The following is a 20,459-nucleotide window of genomic DNA, read 5'->3' on the forward strand; positions in this document are numbered from 1 at the left end:
TGAGCAATTTATATAAAGTTGGAGTGAATGATAATGGTTAAAAAAAATGCATATTCTGCATGAAAAAAAATGTTACCTTTGCTATGTTATGCTATGTTTGTTTGCTTTTCTATTAATGTATGTGTAAATATGTCATGTCTAAAACCTGATTTACTAAAGATGTTTAAAAATAAAAATAACTATTTAGGCCAGAATTAGGACTAAAGCCAAATGCATATATATTTTTTTAAGATAGAAAAAGTTTATATTTTTCTAAATTTTGCCCAAAGAGGACTTAGTAGCATAGGGCAGCTTGGCCCTAACATATTTGTTATGTCACCAGGTGGCCAACTTTACTACTGCCTGCCACATATCAGATGAAAAGTCAAGCAACAGATGGGTTTGGAAGTTAGTTTATATTGGCCGGTTGTACTGTATTAATATGTTACCAGCTTTTAAGAGAGCATTTGCCAACTTCAATGGACCAACTGCCTATTAAGTAAAGTGAAAAGCTGTGATACGGGTTTGGCTTCTGATTTTATTTTCACTTAATGTGCATTTAAAATACATTTTAATATAAACAAGAATGACATATAAAAACAAAAAAGTAAGTAAAGCTACTTTTATGACACACATACATTCAATACATACACTCATTTTTGTATTCGTACATAATGCATTCAAATCTATCAGAAGTTACTTAAACTGTAAGTGAAGGGTGAAACTGAACAATTCATTCTCCTCTGACTTTAAAGGAGTACTTCCAAAGCTCCATCTCTGTCCTACTCAGTTCATACAATAAACTCCAAACTCACTGAGGTACAACATACAGCTTTGCTCTCCAAGTATAAATCACTATACATTGTCTAAGCTGTATTGCACGTTGAACTCCAGCTTAAAAACTCTTACCTTATCTTGAGAAAAAATAAATAAAAAGGCAAATACATACTATTCTTCATCAGCTACAACTGAACTTCTACTTAACTTACCTCCACTAACAGCAGAATGCATCCATAATGCACTCACACAAAGTATCTCAGCATTACACCTGACAATGCTCTAGATCTTGATGTTGTCCTGACAATAAATCCAATCAAGTCATAGGGTCCCCTTCACTAAATCAAGAATTTCCATCCTCAGCTAGTTATATAAACTGGTCGCTCCTCTAACATCATCTCCAAACTGTTTCAGGGGTCAGTAATATAGTACTAGTTCTATCTGCTGCTACTAGAAATTCCTAAAACTGACTACAAACATGCAAGGTTTGCTTTCATAGCTGCTTCCAGGAAACAGAACTACAGCTACTCCGATAAGCCTACACCTGGCTCTCTCTATATATCACAAACTCAAATTACCAGTACCTTCACTGTTCCCATACTAATTTTTTCTCTTAAATTCAATACCACAACATTCCTTTCTTCATGGTAGAAACAACGGTCTTCCATTTGAAATTAGAAAACAAAATTGAATGACTGTACTAGACAATCAAGGTGCATTTTTAATTCATGGAGGGCTCAACATTAATTGTTATGAAGGTACTGCTTTGCTGTCTCTTACCTCTATCAATGAAACTGCAACAAGTTAATCATTAAAAACATGAACTTTTTTTGCTGCGGTAGCGTTGTCGCCTCACAGTAAGACGTCCTTTTCGATTCTCAGTTACAGCGTCTTCTGTGTGGAGACGTGCGTGAATGGGCGTACCTTCATTGAAGGTTGTGCGTCAGAGCTGGCAACTCGGCATGTAAAAATCTACTGCCAATCATTAGCAGACCGGAGTTCCGCTGTGGCGACCCCTAACCGGGAAAGGCCGAAAGACACAACAACATGTACATAATCATCATATATTTTTCTGCATATATTGACTATTCTGCTTTTTTTATCTCACATATAAATGAATAAATTAGTCTACATTATACTTATGCTATTGCATTTCTATTCAGCTACTGCACTTTCACTGCAAAACTGTTCTACACTATGTTAACTGCTCTGCAAAATTGTTCCACACTATGTTAACTGCTCTACATACCACCTTTTGTTTTACAATGACTCCACTGAAAAGTCCCAACACAGCTGGGCAACTCAGTTAATAGAAAGTACAGTTGTGTACTCTTACCATAAATGTAGATGTTTGAGTGTATTCACTGTTGCAGTCATCACACTTGGGTTATCTGCCTGCAGGTAAGCTCTCAGTCGGCCCGAATACCAGAGTCTTGGGATTTCTGCGTCAGATACTCTCGCCTATTTCATGACGTCAGGTCGTCAGGGCTATAAAACATGCAGCCGAAGCTATTACATCAGTTTTTCTTGGCCCAAATGTCAGAAGCCCACAAAAATAGGAAGCTAATAAATGGTGTGGAACACCTCCAGTAAAAAGTACATACCCCTGCCATAAAGAGGATAGGTAGAAAGGACAGAGAAAGTCAGGGGGCTGGAGGGAGGAAAAACAGGACTGCAACAGTGAATACACTCTAACATCTACATTTATGGTAAGTGTACACACCTGTACTATGTTCTTTGTGTTTCACTGTTGCAGTCGTCACACTTGGGTTGATTCCCAAAGCTGAGGAAGGGTGGAGGCAGTCAATAAGTATTAGGGCTGGCTAGCAGGCCTTGTAAGACTGCTGTAGCAAATCCAGCTCTGGATTTAGAAAAAAATAGGTAAGTGGTAATGCTTGGTGAAGGTGTGTACAGAACTCCAGGTTGCAGCTTTCAGGATGTCCCTGGTAGAGACTCCCCTGAGAAATGCTGTAGAGGTTGAGGTAGCCCTATTGCAATTAGTTCTGATCCCCTGTGAGGTAGGTTTTCCATGGTGCTTGTAGCAGACATGGATGCAGTGTGCTATCCATTTGGAAATGGTTTGCTTTGAAATGGCCATACCCTCTGCCCCTGTAGCAAAGCTGACTAGCAGCTGGTCAGACTTTCTGAAAGGTTTAGTTCTGTCAAGGTAGAACCTGAGCTGTCTGTGCATGCCCGAGGAGTGCAGGATCCTTTCCCCTTTATTCTGAAGATTAGGGAAAAAGGTTGGCAAATGGATGGATTGGTTTAAAGCCACACTGGATACCACCTTGGGCATAAATTATGGGTTAGCCCTGAGGGAAACACTGTCAGCATGGAAAATAATTTAGGGTTCCACAGCCATCAGTGCCTGTAACTCAGGCACTCTTCTTGCTGAAGTGATGGCTAGAAGTAAGGCTGTTTTCCAAGAGAGGGATTTTAACTCTGCTGAAGCAGCGGGTTCAAAAGGGGGAAGCGTGAGCTTCTCCAGTACAAAGTTAATGTCCCAGGCCAGGGTGGGAGCTCTCCTAGGGGGCCTTAAATTGTTAGCTCCTCTCAGGAACTGTTTGATGAGAGGGTGAGAAAAGAGAGGTGGCTCAGTATTGTAATGAGTTGAGATGGCAGATGCATGAATCTTAATGGATGAGAAGGATAGGCCTCTGTGGGGCAGCTCTGCTAGGTAATCAAGGAATTGAGGTAAGGTGGGCACAACTGTGTCCTTTCCTTGAGAGTGACTCCAAGAACAACATCTTTTCCACTTTTCAGTATAGGATTTCCTAGTACTAGGCATTCTTGGTACAAGGATGATGTCCAGCACCTGTTTGCTGAGGGTTGCTGGTGGTGTATTCAGGGGATAATCCAGGCTGGAAGGTTTAGGATTTGCAGCTGTGGATGCAAAATATGTCCCTCCTGCTGAGATAGCAGGGAAGGTGTATGATGTAGGTGCCAGGGTGGCACTGCTGTCAGGCTGCATAGGAATGGGTACCAGTGTTGGCATAGCCAGTCTGGGGCAATAAGGATTGTCCTTGGCCTGTCCTGTTTGATCTTGAGTAGTAGTTTTGAGAGGAGGGGCAGAGGAGGAAAGGCATAAATTGAGAGGTTTTCCCATGTAAAGGATAGGGCATCCACCTTCCAGGCTCTGCTGTGAGGATTCCTGGTGCAAAATTTTCTCAATTGGTGGTTTTGGGTGGAGGCAAAGAGGTCGCACCTCCAGTGTCCCCCACCTCTGGATTAGAAGTTTGAATGAGTTGAGTTCCAGTTTCCACTCGTGTGGGTCCAGTAGATTTCTGCTTAAATCGTCTGCCAGTGAGTTTTGTTTGCCTGGCAGGAATTTAGCTTGCAGGTGTACTTGGTTGCTCAAGGCTGTGTTCCACAGGGCCATGGCTAACCTGCAGAGTGAGTAGGAATGAGCTCCCCACGGCTTGTTTATGTACCATATAACTGTGGTGTTGTCCGTTTTTATCAGGAGCTGTCCTGGAATAAGGTAATTTGAAGGCTGTCAGAGCATTCTGTACAGCTAACATCTCTTTTTGATTGATATGCAGAATGCAGGGGAATTTGTCCTGGCCTCCATTTGCCTTGAATGCAGTTGCCTGCCATGTGAGCCCCCCATGTATATTCTGATGCATCTGTTGTCAGAGTTTGTGTGGCAAGGGTTTGAGTGAAAGGAAGTCCCTTGTTGTGGTTGCATGCCTCTGCCCACCAAAGGAACTCTGCCCTTAGACAAGGTATGATAGGAATCCCTGCTTCCAGGTCCTGAGAATGTTGACACCAGAGACTTTTTAAGTACCACTGAAGTTTCCTCATATGCAGTCTTGCATATGGAATTAGCAGGATGCATGAGGCCATGAACCCTGCGGCTTGCAGTATTTTCCTTGCAGATAGCTGGGTTTTGGTGGCCATTAGTTTGAAGTAGTTAGTCAAATAGACCTGTTTTTCTTGAGTGAGGAATGCCATCTGGGAAGCTGTGTTCAAGCTTGCTCCCAGGAATACAACTTTTTGACTGGGCACCAGTTGTGATTTATTTTCATTGATGGTGTACCCTAGTGAAGTTAGGAGTCTTTTTACAAATGATAGGTGCTGAAGTAGCAATTCCTGACTGTCCGCCTGAATCAGGCAATCATCCAAATATGGGTAAATTTGAATATTTCTCTGTCTGCAGTATGCAATGGCTGGAGACTGGCACTTTGTGAATACTCTGGGCGCAGTAGATAAGCTAAAGGGAAGTTCAGAGAATTGATAGTGCATAGATCCTGCCCTGAAACTTAGACATTTCCTGCAAGACTCCCTTATGGGGATGTGCAGATAAGCTTCTTTTAAGTTTAGGGTGACTAACCAGGCATCCTTGGCTAGCATAGAAAGAAGCTGTTGCAGTGTAAGCATTCTGAATTTTGGGACCACCAGAAAGGTGTTGAGGATTGACAGATTCAGACTGGGTGCCAAGAGCTCTCTTTTCTGGGCACCAGGAACAGTCTGCAGTAGAAACCCTGTCCCCTTCGTTCTAGTGGAACAGGTTGAATAGCCCTGATATTGAGAAGGGAAAGTACTTGCTTTTGAGCCTTTGCCCACTGGTTTGGAGTAAGATCTGGCAACCCGCTTGGGGTTGGCAATGAGTGGAAATAGAATTTGTATCCCTGGGATACCATGTTTAGAAACCATCGGTCCTGAGTAATGGACATCCAGTTTTTTGCATGAAGGGCGAGCTTTCCTCCTAGAGGTGCAAGTATTGGGCATGGCTGGAAAGGATGATTGAGAAGTCATTGTGAACTTTTTCCATAAGGGGGTGGCTTACCACTCCCTGTTTTTGAGGTGGGAGCACTCCATTGTTTAGATCTCTGCATACCCTGAGACTGTAGTCTTGGTGGTCTGTTTTCCCTGGGTTTGGACTGAAAAGGCCTGAGAGGGACTGGAAAGGACCAGTTTTTAGAAGGCCAGTGCCTACTGAATCTAGGTGGCTGCACCGGTAAGAAATCTTTGACAGTTTGCATAGATTTTGCTTTTTCCTTCATCTTTTTAAGAACTACTTCTGCTTTTGTGATAAACAAACAATCCTGATTTAATGAATCATCTAGTAATTTAGCTTTGACATGGTCTGGCAACATTTGTTCCTTCAGCCAAGCATGCCTTCTCAGTGCAGACCCAGTGACAGCAGCCATGCAAGATGCTTCTAAAGCATCAAACCCACACTGCAAAGTATGTTTACTAACTTGCATTAACTCTTGTAAATCTTTATTTTCTGCACAATCTGGAAGTAACACCATTTTTTGTTTAATTAGTTCCATAACATGATGCTGGTACTTCAACTTGTGAAACTGCCAATTCAAAGCCCTAATGGCAAGAGTTGCAGAGGTATATACCGTCTTACCCCATCTGTCTAAAGCTCTGGAATCCCTGTCTGAAGGGGTAGGGTTTCTGGCTGTAGTAGCCTTAATGCCTTTAGGTCCCTGGGAAATGGTCTCTGGATCCGCAGTAGGATTCTTAAAGAGAAATTTGTGTGAGTCAGGCACTCTGCAGTACCTGTCAGGTTTCCAAGGGGCTGGTGGTAATGTGTCGGGAGTAAGACTGGATTCCATGAAGACATCTACAATATCCAGGACAGGGGGTATAGCTAGAGGCCTGTGCTGGGGCAAATCTAAGAATTCTCTGAGTCTCTTTTTGGACCGAGTATAGTCCTGGCATTCCCAGTAGAAATGCTCTCTCTTAAGGTATGCAAGGTTTCACCAAAAGAAAAATCCTCTGGAGGGGAGGCAGAGGGAATGTAATCCTCTGCATCTGAATCCTCACAGGTAGATAAGGATATGTCCTGGTAATCACTCAGGTCAGAGTCATCGGACTCCTGGTCTGTAGAATCAGAAGGAAATTCAATTCTTTGTCTTTTAGCAGGGGAAGGCTGGCTTTCCCCTAATTAGAGTAATAAGGTCTTCCGCCATTCTAAGCATTTGTTTTTGTGGCATGGGAGCTTAAGCATGCACTTTGGTCTTCGGTTTTCTAGGTGTAGTGCGAAATCTGGGCCTGAGAAACTCGGTAGTTTTAGCTAAAAATGAAGTTGTTGGTTTAATACGAACATCGGGAGGTTGGAATACACCCTCAGCAGCCAGTGCCTGCACAGCGGCTCCGGACCCATCCAAGGTAGAGACATCTGCAGGTTCCATAGTCGAAGAAGCATCTTGCAGCATACCGGACACTGAATGGGTCTCAGCAGAGGCCTGCGAATCTGTAGAAGCGGGTATCAGGGGCTGCGAAGGCGGACTGGCGACTAGCTTAACGGAAACGTCATCTGCAGTTTTGGACCTATGCGGTTTGTTTCTATCTTTATCCTTACATTTTTTTCGGAAGACTGGTAGATGGATGGCTTATCGAAGCCATTTTGGAATACGGAGAACGAGAGCGAAAGAATTTAGAGACAAAGACAACCCCATGACGAATGGTTCGGGTGTTAAACAAGGCACAAAACCAACAGCGAGGAACACTGTGGTCTGGGCCTAAACAGGTGACGCAGTAAGAATGAAAATCTCTGTGAGGTATTTGCTTTCCACAGGCAAGACAATTGTTAACTTTTTCTAACATCGGTTATAACAAGAAAAAAGGATCCCCAGTGGGGTACTTGGCTTTAGAAGACTTCAGGTTTGAAACTCGAAAAACAAAAAGTTCAGGAAGCGGCCAACTGGCACTTGCGAACTGCTTCTGCTTCGGGCTCCTCCAAGGCAAGAAAGACTGATGTAACGGCGTTGGCTGCATGTTTTATACCCCTGACGTCATGGAAGAGGCGACAGCATCCGACACAGAAATCCCAAGACTCTGGTATTCGGGCAGACTGAGGGCTACCTGCAGGCAGATAACCCAAGTGTGATGACTGCAACAGTGAAACATGAACATCATGCCCTTCTCAACCTCAGAAGACTCTCAATCTTCAGACTTCACAGCAATATGAATAAAAGTAAAAAGTCAGTCTAAAAGTGAATCCAACCAATATGTAATTGTTTAATAAGAACTGAATAAAATAGCTTTTTTATTCGGTTTATCCTTATTTAAAAAATAATATATTGGCTGGAGTTCCTTGAGCGAGATTTGTTTTTGCTTTTTCGTTTGCTTTTTGCAGGCTCGGTTCACCCACTTTGAGCTACCTTGGTTTGCTGGTTTTGCAGAGCAACATGAATGAGAGCAATCTTCCACATATGAGCTCCAGGCATTTGCTCAATTAAAGTTCCATTATTGGTAAAAAAAAAAAAAAATACAAAGTTATGTGGCAGTTATCAGGCAAGAGCGAACCTATGCCTATAAGTGCACCTGCTAAAGGCAGCGTACGGAGGCCTATGTCAGGCATTACCAGCATATTCCTAAAGGATAGGATCTCACACTTGAGACTCAATGTTTCACTAAGCATTTCTCTGATGTCCAAAACTTGAGATGTAAAAACCTAGTATGAAACAACCCAGCAGGTCCTTAACCTGGGCCAGAAGGGCATTAAAGGAGAACCTAGGTTAGGAGTTATTTTTCTTAAATACACTGATCTAATGGCCAGCTGATTCCAGAATCTGGCCCTAGAAACAAATTAGCCTTCAAGCTTTAGCCAATCTCCCAGGGGCTGAAGAGAACCCATACTTTAAGACACTGTGCTAATGGTGGGATCAGGAACGCACATTCTTTGGGTGCCTCACTGTCTATTGAAGTAGAGGAGCAGACCTCGGTCATTGCTAGTTATGGGTGAGTTTGGCATCTACCAGGACTAAATGGCCATTTCTGAAATGGAATTCCCTCTAGAAGGGAAAGGCTATTTCCCAACTTCTAAGCTCTTGACCCTTATAAATATGTTCTGAATGACAGGGCTCTTCCATCAATCTCCACATGAACCAATTACAACAGCCACCACAGTAGGAAACAACTTCTCTGACATCTGTAGATGGAAGAGATGAATCACTGATACAACAGCTTTTGGGATCATGCTATTCAACAAGACAATTAAGGCAATGCTGTTGCACATATTCTGGCTTGCAATTTAAGGGAGACAGGCTCACTTTCTGAGCTTGTATTCATGCAATAAATGCAAAAGCTTTTCACAGAAAGTGGTAAAGACTGACAGCTGAACTATGCAAGTAGCAGATAAACAGAATGCTCATAGGTCAGGCCCACTTATGTAAACCACAAATGATGCCACAGCACATTATGACAAGGAGTGTGAGACAAAGAAAATAATGCTGAGTTGTGACTGGCAGAAGAGGAACACTTGTATGCAGCAAATCAAAAGGGCTGCAAAAGTTAGACAGAACAAATCTTTTTCAGTAAATAAAATGGCAGATGAAAAATTAAACATAAAACTATGTCTTTAGGAAAAGAGTGCATCAAAAACTGTCAAGTTAAGCACATTCTGCTACATCTTAAATACTATGAAAAAATAATGTCAAAGGATACCCATTGCACATCCTTTTGGTACCAGAACTCTGCAGGCAAGACAAATGTATCCAGCAGATGTCGGATATCTAGTAATGACATTACAGCATAAAATTATGAAGTTTATACGTATGCATTCATCTTTGTTCTTTACACGGGAAGTCACTGCAGTAGTGACTGAAAAGCCTCTGGAAAAAATGTTTTGTAGCCAATCCTTAAACAAGCAGGTTTTCCACATTACATAGGTTAAAATATACCACAAGTAACTATATGCCCACATACATATTTGTACTTACTGTATCAGGTACAGCATCCATTATAAGCTCTCCATACATGTTGATAACCTATTAAAAAAACAGCATACAATTAAATCAAAATATGAGCTACTTTGCTGTCAACAATTACTCACTATGAATTATTAGGGGAATAATTTAAGAATGTAAATAGTATAAAGCATCATAACTACCTTAAAAAGAAACTTCATCTAACTCACGTCATTACATGTTTCAGTGATTAAAATGCATTGGGTGAATTCAAAAGAATTAGTCTAGAAAGTGATCAGTTTGATCCTAGTTTTTTTTACAAGTACAAATGGTTGCATATCATGACTAGCACTGTACAAAAAATAAAGCAGATTTTAAGATGGTTATTCCTGATCTTTTAGCAATGATGTATGATCTGTAAAACTTTCTGCAAGCTATACAAATCTCAACTTTGCAACCCTTTCTTATTCTGCTGACTGAATACATTTTACTTTATCATGATAGCAAATGAACAGAGGTTATTATGGTGGGGTCTACCATTAAAATCTATATGGTCATTTTTTAATTTTCTTCTAAATAAACTACAGTAACTAAACTGAGACTTAGAGTCAAATGCTTACAAATACTTTCTTACACTTCCAAGTTACCTCATCCTCAGTAAAAATAAATGTATTCATTTCACAAATACCTCCAGGTCCTCCAGGAGGGAGGGTTAGTAAGAATGTAAGGCGAGATGGACTACATACATCGAACATTATGGTGAGTATATAACTTCTTGATGTTATGTAGTCCAATCTCGCCTTCATTCTTACCCATGGGACAGCGTCCCTAGCACCTTGATCTTGGGTGGCTCAGTGAAAAATACTTTTGAGCACAGTGGAACCAATGGAAGATCTGCTTCTAGAGAAAAGATCAAATTTGTAGTGACTAATAAAGGTATGAGGTGAAGCCCATGTTGCTGCAGCACAAATATCATCCATAGACATCCTAGCCTGAAACGCAGTTGAGGTAGCCACAGATCGTGTAGAATGAGCCTTCACTTTAAAGGGTAATTCTTTGCCATTGGAAACATAAATAAATGAGATGCAATCGGAGATCCAGTGAGACAAGGTTACCTTAGAAACCAGAACCCCAAGTCTAGTGTCTGAAAATGAGACAAACATTTAATCTGATTTCATGAAATCTTTCATCCTATGTAAATAGAAACGCAATTGTCTGTGAACATCCAGCTGATGAAACTTAAATTCTGCCTTGTTGGAGAATTCAGGAAAAAACACAGGCAACTCAATGGATTGGTTGATATTGACAACAGAGGCAACCTTTGGAAAGTACAGTTTTGTACCTACCATAAATGTAGATGTCCGAACTGGATAGCATCTGCAGTCATAACAAGTGGGTTGTCATGGTAGGTACAAAACTGTACTATGTCCTTCATGGATAGGAGGATTGGAGATTGTCTGTTTGAAAGACACTCTATCTTGGTGGAAAGCAGTTTTCCATGACAGGTGTTGTAGGTCTGGTATTCTGCTGAAATAGCTGATGCATGTATCTTGATGGAGAGAATGTTAGGCATATCTATGTTTGACACCTCTTTGAGCTGGTGATTGATTCTTTGATGGTTGAGAGATGTCTTGAAGATCCGTCCATTCTTCGGCATCTGGGCATCCCAAGTGGTTCTGCTTAATATGTCTGCTCTGCTAGAGTATACAAATATTGCCTGTAATATGTGTCTGTGTGTTGTTGTAGTGCCAGGCCAGGGCCGTCATTCTGCATAGGGGGTATGAATGAATGCCTCCCTGTTTGTTGTTGTTGTTTGATGTACCTGTGGTGTGTGGTGTATCATATCCCTATCATCAACTGGAAAAGAAGAGAAATTTTTTGAACTTTGATTGCCAGTTTTACCGCTTTTTTTTTTTAGATTTGATGTGAGGGTGAAGTTGATCCTGTCACAATAATCACGCATTTGTTGTCCATGGCCCCCCCCCCCCCTCTGGGTCTGAAGTTGCTGCCTGGATGGTCTGGCTTTGTTGACAACTGTAAAGGGTAGGCCTGACTGGCATGCTGGCATGCCTGAGCCCACCAAACTCTCCTGTTTTAAGCATGGAATTAGTGATTTCTGTTTCTAGACTGTGTCTGTGTTGGGACCATAAATTTCAGTTTTTTAAAGCCCAAAAGCAAGAAGTCTTTTCTTTTTTTTTTTGTCAGGAAGTAGAATTGCTGTTGCTGTACTGTGTCCACAAGAATGTCCTCCTTTTTTTTGATATCAGCCAGCCTTCTTTTTTGTAAATTGACTGATATCCAGTCCCTTGTAAAGTAAATAACCCTTTTTTGTACCGCTGTCAGCTTGCTTTTGTTGTCCCATTTTGTGAAGCAATGCTGAGAATTGAGATCCTGCAAGAAAAGGTATCTTCTGCAGATTGGTCAATGGGTATGCCCTTGAGATTGAGATCTAGTACAGCCAAGACTCCTTTGCCAGCATATGGAAGAAGTTGCTGTAGGGTCAGCATTTTGAATTTTGGGACAATGATGTATGTATTTAAGGTGGACAGAGAATTGGTCTCCAACTTTTTCCTTTCTTTGGAACTAGGAATAGTCTGGAAGAAACCCCTTCCTTTGTTCTGTTTGTGGCACTCTTTCCACAGCTGAGCCTCTGTTTTTGATTTGGAGATTTGGCATTCCTCTTTGACTGGTAAAGTGTGGAAGTGAAACCGTAACCTTGATCTATGGTTTGTAAAATTTGTTATGTAGTGCCAGTTCTTTGAAAATAAGGTTAACTAGCTGCTATTTGTTCCGATTAAGTCACTGTGGTTGTGCTGATGTAGTGGCAGTGGCTGTGCTCTGTTGTTACCTTGCCACTGTCGCCTCTGTAGGCACCTCCTCTGGATTGGTTTCTGCCTCTGGGACGCCTATTCCTTTGAAATTTTGTGGAGTCAGGAAAGGACCAATTTTGGCAGGCCAGTTCCTGCTAAACCTTGGGGTTGAACCTGCAAGAAATCTTTAACAGTTTGAACAGATTTTGCCTTCTCTTCCATTTTCTTCATAACCCTGCTGGGCAGGTGTGTAAAACAAACTTGTCTGTCCATAGGAGCATCTAGCAAACTAGCTTTTAACATGATCGGTAAAACTTGTTCCTTTAGCCATGCATGCCTTCTTATCACTGTGCCTGTCATGGGCTGATCTAAATGAAGCCTCCAGTGCATCATAGCCACATTTTAAGGAATGGTTGCTAACCTGTTGTATGTTATTTACCATCTCTAATACATATTGATTCATCTGTGGTTAGTTTTTAGTTAACTGATCGAGCATAAACTCTTGGTATTGTATCATGTGAAACTGACAGTTTAAAGCTCTAGCTGAGAGAGTAGCTGAAGTGTAGACCTTTTACCCAATCTGTCTAATGACCTTGCTTCCTTTCAGAAGGAATAGGGTTTTAGCTATGGTCGCTGCTACTGCCTTGGGACCCTGGGATATAGTTTCTGGGTCTGCAAGTGGGGCCTTGTAAAGGTGGTGATGAGTATCTGGCACCCTGTAAAATCTGTCTGGTTTGGCAGGGCTGGTCTGGAGCGAGCAAACATCATTGAAAGCATCATCCACCACAGAGAGAACAGGACGTATACCTATGGCCCTGTCCTGTGGGAGGTGCAGAAAGGTCCTAAGTCTTTTCTGGAGTCTGAAAAATCCTGTTGCTGCCATGGAACTGTTCTCGCATGGCATGCAAGGATTCCCCAAAGGAGAAATCTTCTGGGGGGGAAGCAGCTGGAATGGATTCTTCAGCATCAGAATCTTCAAATTGAGAGAAGGAGCCTCTGGCTGGTCAGTTATGTCTGATTCATCAGCAGAATCATCAGAAGACACTGGCTCAGGAGGCTCTGCCTAGGTCTCTTCTCTGGGGGCTGAGAGGCCCTGTCTGGGTGAGATTGAGATCCCTAATTAAAGAAATTAAATCTTCTGCCAAAGAAAGCATTTGAGAGCTAGAAGAGGGCCTGGATGTGGGGGTTTAACAGGCACTGTTTTAGTAGTTTTGGCTGCTTTAGCCCTGGCGAAGGCCTTAATGGACATGGCTGCTGCTGGGGTAGAGTCATCCAAGGGGATGGTGTCTGATAAGTCAACCACCGTGGGTAAAAGTTCTGAGGTCGATTCAAGAGTTGTAGCAGGGCCTCAGTTGTAAGAATAGGTTCAGCTGTACTTTGATTCGTTTTGATCAGTTTTCCCGAACCGTTTTTTGTCATTGGTTTTTCGTTTAACCGTTGGCAAGGACCGCGAAAAGGGTCTGTCTTTCTATCTTTATTTTAGTAGATAGGTAGTCGGAGGATCGACGCGGGCATGTACAAAAAATCAAATCGAAAAACTGTTCTCTGTAACTCCGACCGACGCGCCTAAGCGTCGCCGCGGGTTGAAAGAGGCACAGGCGAACAGGCTGCTACGTCGCGGGCTGGGCCTAAACAAGGCAGACAGTAAGAGTGGAAATCTTTATGAGGTATTTGTTTCCCACAGGTTAAACAATTGTTAACTTTTTCTGACATCGGCTGAGGCAAGAAAGAGTCCCCGTAACTTAGCTTTAGAAGTCTTCAAGTAGTATTTGGTAGAAGTAAAACAGCTTCTGCTTCACGCCGCAAGAAAGACTGAGGAAAATGCTGATGCTTATATACCAAGACCAACAGAGATGACGCCGGGTGAGTGCGACATCAGCCGGGCCGGACCCGACTGGAATCCGGCCGACTGCAGGGCTGCCTGACGACAGGACAACCCACTTGTTATGACTGCAGATGCATCCATGAAGGACATCAAAAGAAGGGTTGGTTCTTAAGAAGACCCTATCTTTGTGAAACACTAAATAAGGTGGTCTAATCGATAATGCTTGGAGTTCAGAGACCCACCTAGCTGAAGTTATGGCTACCAAGAATACTGTCTTCCATGACAAGAATTTAATGTCACACATAGCTGTGGGCTCAAAGGGAGCGGAGGTGAGCTTCTGTAGTACAAAATTGAGGTCCCATGGCATCAATGGATCAAAGACTGAAGGTCGGAGTAACAATGTCCCTCTCATAAAAGCCCTACAAAGCCTATGAGCCATAAGGTTGGGCTCATTAACAACGTGAAAGGTAGAAATTGCTGCCAATTGCACTTTAATGTTTGCCGCAGCTAGCTGAACCTTGACTAAACAGTTGAGAAAGAAATTCCAAAATTGCCGAAATAGGCACTGTATAAGGATCAATTCATCTCTCACAGGCCCAAATAGAAAATATCTTCCACTTACTAGAATAAATCTTCCTGGTAGAAGGCTTGTGGGAAGATGATAGAATATGGACCACTTCTGGGGAAAAATCATGAAGCCTGACTAAGGACGGAACTGGAGCAGCCAAGCTGTCAACCTGAGGGTCTGGATGGAAGGATGGAACTGTCCTAGCATACGAGTCAGCAGATCTGGAACTGGGTCCAGAATCCAGGGCTTGTCCATTAGATAGGGTTGAAGGAAGGGAAACCAAATCTGATGAGGCCAATGTGGGGCAATGAGGATTATTTTGCTCCCCACAGACTGTGCTTTCTGAATGACCTTTGATATCAGGGGTAACAGTGGAAAGGCGTAGAGAAGACCGGAGGGCCAATCTTGAGCCAGAGCATCTCTGGGTGTCTCCCCCTCCGGGGGATAAGGGTGAAGTAGCTACTGCATTTGGCATTGAGGGGGCTGGCAAATAGATCGCAGCAAGGCTGAGCCCCATCTGTGGAATATCTCTTCCGCAACATAATTGTTCAGGGACCACTTGTGGGGCATTAGGATAGCTCTGCTCAGCCTGTCGGCAATCACGTTGGACTTCCCCGGTACATGCATTGCAACTAGAAAGTGTAGGGAAGACACCGCCCACTGCCAAACTCGAAGTGCCTCTCTGCAAAGGGGGTATGATTTGGCTCCTCCCTGATTGTTCAGGTACCACACCACTGACATGTTGTCTGAGTGGATTGCAATTGTCCATAGAGGGAGAGAGCTCTGAAGTGCTTACAACGCGAACAGCACTGCTCTCATCTCCAAGACATTGATATGTAAATGGGTCTCGTGATCCTGCCACGTGCCTTGGACAGTCTTGCCAAGATAATGCCCCCCGCCCACCCAATCTGGGAGGCATCCGTGGTCACCGCGGCAACTGGAGAAGATGGGACAAAGGGCTTGCCCACGGAGATTGCTGGCCTGAAGCCACCAGTGTAGATCCCACTTGCACGTGTCCGTAATCAGAATAAAATGGGAGTGTGGGAGATGCTGCAGTGACCATTGGGCGAAAAGCAGCCACTGAAGAACCCTCATGTGTAGTCTGGCAAGGGGAACTAGCATGATCATGGCAGCCATGGTCCCTAATAACTTGAGGACCACTTTTGCCCTGACCTTCCTCAATGGTAGTAAGGTGTAGACATGCTGTTGTAGAGCCTGAATTCTCTCTTCTGGTAAGAGGGCTCTCATGAGCATCGTATCTAGTTCGGCGCCGATAAAAGTGACATGCTGCAAGGGCAACAAGGCAGATTTTTTCCAATTTAGAGTAATTCCTAATGATTGGCACAGTGTAATGGCGGCATCCCTGGTCTGTAACAGTAGATGCCTGGTGGTGGCAGAAAGGAGCCAGTCGTCCAAGTACGGAAACACTTGGAATCCCTGAAGTCTCAAGTGAGCAGTTATCACTGCCATGCATTTGGTGAACACCCTGGGGGCTGTGTGAGACCAAAGGGCAGAGCGCTAAACTGAAAATGACTGGCTCCCAGCCGGAAGCGTAAATGACTTCTCGATGCCCTGTCCATCTTGATATGGTAGTAAACATCTTTGAGGTCGACGGAGCACATCCACACATCTTTCCCTAACAGAGGGAGTACTGACTGTAAGGTGACCATGCGGAACTTGGACTTTTGTACATGAAGGTTCAATTGACTGAGATCCAAGATTGGTCTCAGGTCCTCTGTTCTTTTCGGCACCAAAAAGAATCTAGAATAAGTCCCTAATCCTACTTGGTCTGCGGGGACAGGCTGAATGGCTCCTTTTGAAAATAAGAAGTTATGTACTCACCATAACGTTCCATCTGAGTAGGTGTCTTCATTTGTCTGCAACCTGTGGGTCTTGGATCCGAGCCGGCAATTATTTATACAGCTATGGATCTGAGATCCTAGCTCCTCCTCTCACCCATAATCCCCTGCCAACCCCAATTGACCTCAGATCAAGTTTGCCCTCCTATATACCTGAAAAGGTATCCCAAAAAGGAAAAGGCAGGAATAATACTATGATCTAATTCTTCTGAAGGCCAGGGGGAAGGAGGGGGGGTGGTTGCAGACAAATGAAGACACCTACTCAGATGGAACATTATGGTGAGTACATAACTTCTTAATCTGAATTAGGGACTTCATTTGTCAGCAACCTCTGGGACAGAGTCCTCAGCTACCTGAATCTTGGGCGGCCATCATGGAAGGATGTTCCGGAGCACTGCGGAGCCAAAGGATGCTCTACCTCTGGAGGTGACGTCCAGCTTGTAGTGGTGAATAAAGGTATGAGATGAGGCCCAAGTGGCTACCGAGCAAATATCATCCAAAGGGACTCTAGATCTGAATGCAGTAAAAGTAGATATGGAACGAGTGGAGTGAGCACGGACCCTTTGAGGTGTGGGCCTCCCAGAAGCCTCATAAGCTAGACGGATACATTGGGAAATCCAGTGTGATAAGGTGACCTTCGAAACAGCTTTACCTAAATTGAATTTAAAAAAGGAGACTAACAGCTGATCAGATTGTCTGTGACCAGCAGTCCCATGAATATAGAAACGCAGCTGCCTGTGCACATCTAATGAATGCAGCTTGTATTCTCCTTTATTTCGATAATTAGGGAAGAAAACAGGGAGATTGATGGACTGATTGATATTGGTTTCTGAGGCCACCTTAGGTAAAAAGGATGGATTGGTCCTGAGGCACACTCTATCCTGATGAAAAACCAAATAAGGGGGCTTTACGGAAAGAGCTTGAAGTTCTGAAACTCTTTTCGCAGAGGTGATGGCTACTAGGAAAGCTGTTTTCCAAGACAGGTATTTAAGATCAGCAGAGGCAGCTGGTTCAAAGGGGGAAGCAGTCAAGGTCTGAAGAACTAGCGATAGATCCCAAGGGGGTATGGCTTCTCTGATCGGGGACCTAAGCAAAAAGGTACCCTTGAGGAAGGTTTTACATAGTTTAGCTGACATCAAGGGACCAGTCTCGTGTCCTACATGGTAATAGGAGATGGCTGCCAATTGTACCTTGACTGTCGAACAGCTAGCCCCTTGTTGAAAAAGCCCTGTAAGGAAGTCCAAAACTGATGTTAGCGGAGCAGTGAAGGGGTCCACATTATGATGCGCCGCCTAAATGGAAAAGCGCTTCCATTTACTGCTGTAAACCTTCCTGGCAGAAGGTTCATGCGCTGCCACCAAGATGGCTTTGACTGGAGAGGAGATACCGGGAGTCCTAACTAAGAGTGGAACTGGAGCAGCCAAGCTGTTAGCTTCAGGTTGTCCAGATTCTGGGTCGGTAAGCCTGATGGGTGGGAGATCATATCCAGACTGGGATCCAGAATCCAGGGAGGATTCACCAAGTGAGACCTCAGGTAAGGGAACAAAGTTTGTCGAGGTCAGAATGGGGCAATGAGGATCATCCTGCTCCCCAACAGAGAGGCTTACTGCAACATCTTTAGCATCAGGGGTAGAGGAGGATTGGCATAAAGTAGACCGGGCGGCCAAGCATGCACTAGAGCGTCTCTCGGGGCATCCCCTGTTGGGGGAATCAGGGCGAAGAAGTTGTCGCATTTCCTATTTGAGGGAGAGGCAAAAAGATCGCAAGCAGGGTTGCCCCCATTTTGCAAAAATCTGCTTCGCTACACGGGAGTTGAGAGACCAATCGTAAAGGGAAAGAATAGTGCGGCTGAGTTTGTCCGCCAGGATGTTGGACCGTCCCGGAATGTGCATTGCGATTAGAAAGCGGTTGGTGGGGATCGCCCATTCCCACACTCTCATGGCCTCTCGGCATAGAGGATAAGACCTGGTTCCCCCTTGTTTGTTGATATACCGGACAACTGACATGTTGTCCGTCTGTATCGCAATGGTTCCGACGGGAAGAAGGTTGTGAAGTGCTTGCAACGCTAACAGCACCACCCTCATCTCCAGAACATTGATATGCAGGGAGGTCTCTGAGTCGTTCCATGTGCCTTGGACCGTTCTGCCTGAGCAATGCCCCCCCACCCCACCAGAGGCGAGAAGCGTCCGTGGTCACTGTGACTAGGGGAGGTGGGGCGCAGAAGGGCCGACCTGTATGGAGGTCTGGGGAATGCAGCCACCATAACAGGGCCCTCCTGCAAGCTTTGCTGATAGAGACAGGGTGGTGGAGAGGGAGAAGCTGGAAGGACCACTGTACTTGAAGGGTCCACTGTAATACCCTCATGTTTAGGCGAGCGCACGGGAGGAGAGTAATTGCCACTGCCATAGAGCCCAGTGCCCTCAGGACCAATTCCACGGGAGGAGCTTCTGATTGGAGGATGGCCCGCACATGAAGACTGAGGTTCTGTAGTCGTTCCGAAGTGAGGTGGGCTCGAAGACTCCTCGTATCTAACCTGGCCCCTAAGAAGTCTATCACTTGTGTTGGAGCAAGGGAGAACTTGTCCATATTGATCGTGATGCCTAACTGGGGGGCTAGGCGAAGAAAAAAAATCTCTCTGGCTGAGCAGAGTAGATGCCTTGTTGGGGCGGTCAAGAGCCAGTCGTCCAGGTACGGGAAGACCTGCATTCCCTGGAGTCTCAGGTGGGCCGCTAACACTGCTAAAACTTTGGTGAACACCCTGGGGGCTGTGGTGAGGCCAAAGGGAAGGACCCTGAACTGATACTTGCTGGCTCCCAGCCGGAAGCGGAGAAACCTCCTGGATCGCCTGTCCATTAAGATGTGGTAGTACGCATCCTTGAGGTCTATAGAGCACATCCAGTCGTTCTCCCGTAACAGGGGGAGAATGGATTGAAGAGTGACCATTCGGAATTTCTCCTTGGTTACCGCCAGGTTCAAGAGGGAGAGGTCTAGGATTGGTCTCAGGTCCCCAGTCTTTTTTGGCACCAGAAAGAACCTGGAGTAAAACCCTAATCCGAGCTGGTCTGGGGGGACGGGTTGGATGGCCCTTTTTTCGAGCAGCTGCTGGATTTCCGTGGCTGCAGCCTCCCTCTGATCGGGTGGTACATTGGGGAGGTTCTTGAGTCTGGGGACATGAAGCATAGGGATTTTGTAACCTCTGGATATAATCCGAAGCACCCAGCGGTCTGACGTAATGGACTCCCATGCCGCCAGGTGCCTTGAGAAACGCCCCCCGACTGTCTCCAGAGTGGAGCAGTCGCGCAACCCTTCAGGGCTGTTGCGTGGGCCGATCAGAGAAGGATTCTCTGGACCCAAAATTTCTCGGTGCCACTCTGCTTCTAGGGCGGCGTCCTCCCTGTCCTCCTCTGCCACAAAAGGACTGGTTGTCCGGAGCAGGTTGGGAATGCTGCGATTTCCAGAACCACATCATCTTCTGTCCCTTTTGGTTCTTAGAAAAGGACCTCTGGGGAGCAGAAAAGCGGACTCCGACGGCAGACAGCGTCTTCCCGTCCTTCTCGCTCTGGACAAGTGTCTCGCGAATAGTTTTGCCAAACAAGGCAAAACCATCAAAGGGGGCGTTTGCAAAGGACGCCTTAAAGTCTCCGCGAAGTCACAATGTCGGAGCCAGGCCTGGCGCCTCATCACTAGGCCCGCTCCGCTGGCTCTAGCGGCTCCCTCAGTAGTGTGAGACAGAAGCCACATAGAGGTATTGGAAACAGATCTCAGAGTGGCCATACGAGTGGAGTACAATTGCTTGTCCTCCGCCGACATGGACTCCGGGGGGGGCAGCATATTCTTTGATAAGATCGCGCTGCATCCTGATGACATGTGCCATGTAGTTCAGAGACCTCACCGAGAAGATCACTGAACTGAATACCCGCTTCCCAAGGCGATGCATCAATCGAGACTCCTTGTTCACAGGTGGACCGAGGGACTCTCCTGAGCTAGTTCCCT

The 20,459-nt window shown here is 44.8% G+C and overlaps 1 protein-coding gene across 1 annotated transcript in view; it reads right to left on the bottom strand.

Moving 5' to 3' along the window:
- The window catches only part of SENP5 (SUMO specific peptidase 5), a 1,029,054-nt gene that overhangs the window by 536,266 nt on the left and 472,329 nt on the right, over positions 1-20,459 (bottom strand). The window contains exon 5 of the mRNA XM_044070892.1: positions 9,436-9,485. Within this exon, the coding sequence (XP_043926827.1) occupies positions 9,436-9,485 (50 nt within the window). The remainder of the gene's footprint in view (positions 1-9,435; positions 9,486-20,459) is intronic.

This window comes from Protopterus annectens, chromosome 4.part1, assembly GCF_019279795.1.
Source record: "Protopterus annectens isolate FY-2018-M chromosome 4.part1, PAN1.0, whole genome shotgun sequence".
Taxonomy (NCBI): domain Eukaryota; kingdom Metazoa; phylum Chordata; order Ceratodontiformes; family Protopteridae; genus Protopterus; species Protopterus annectens.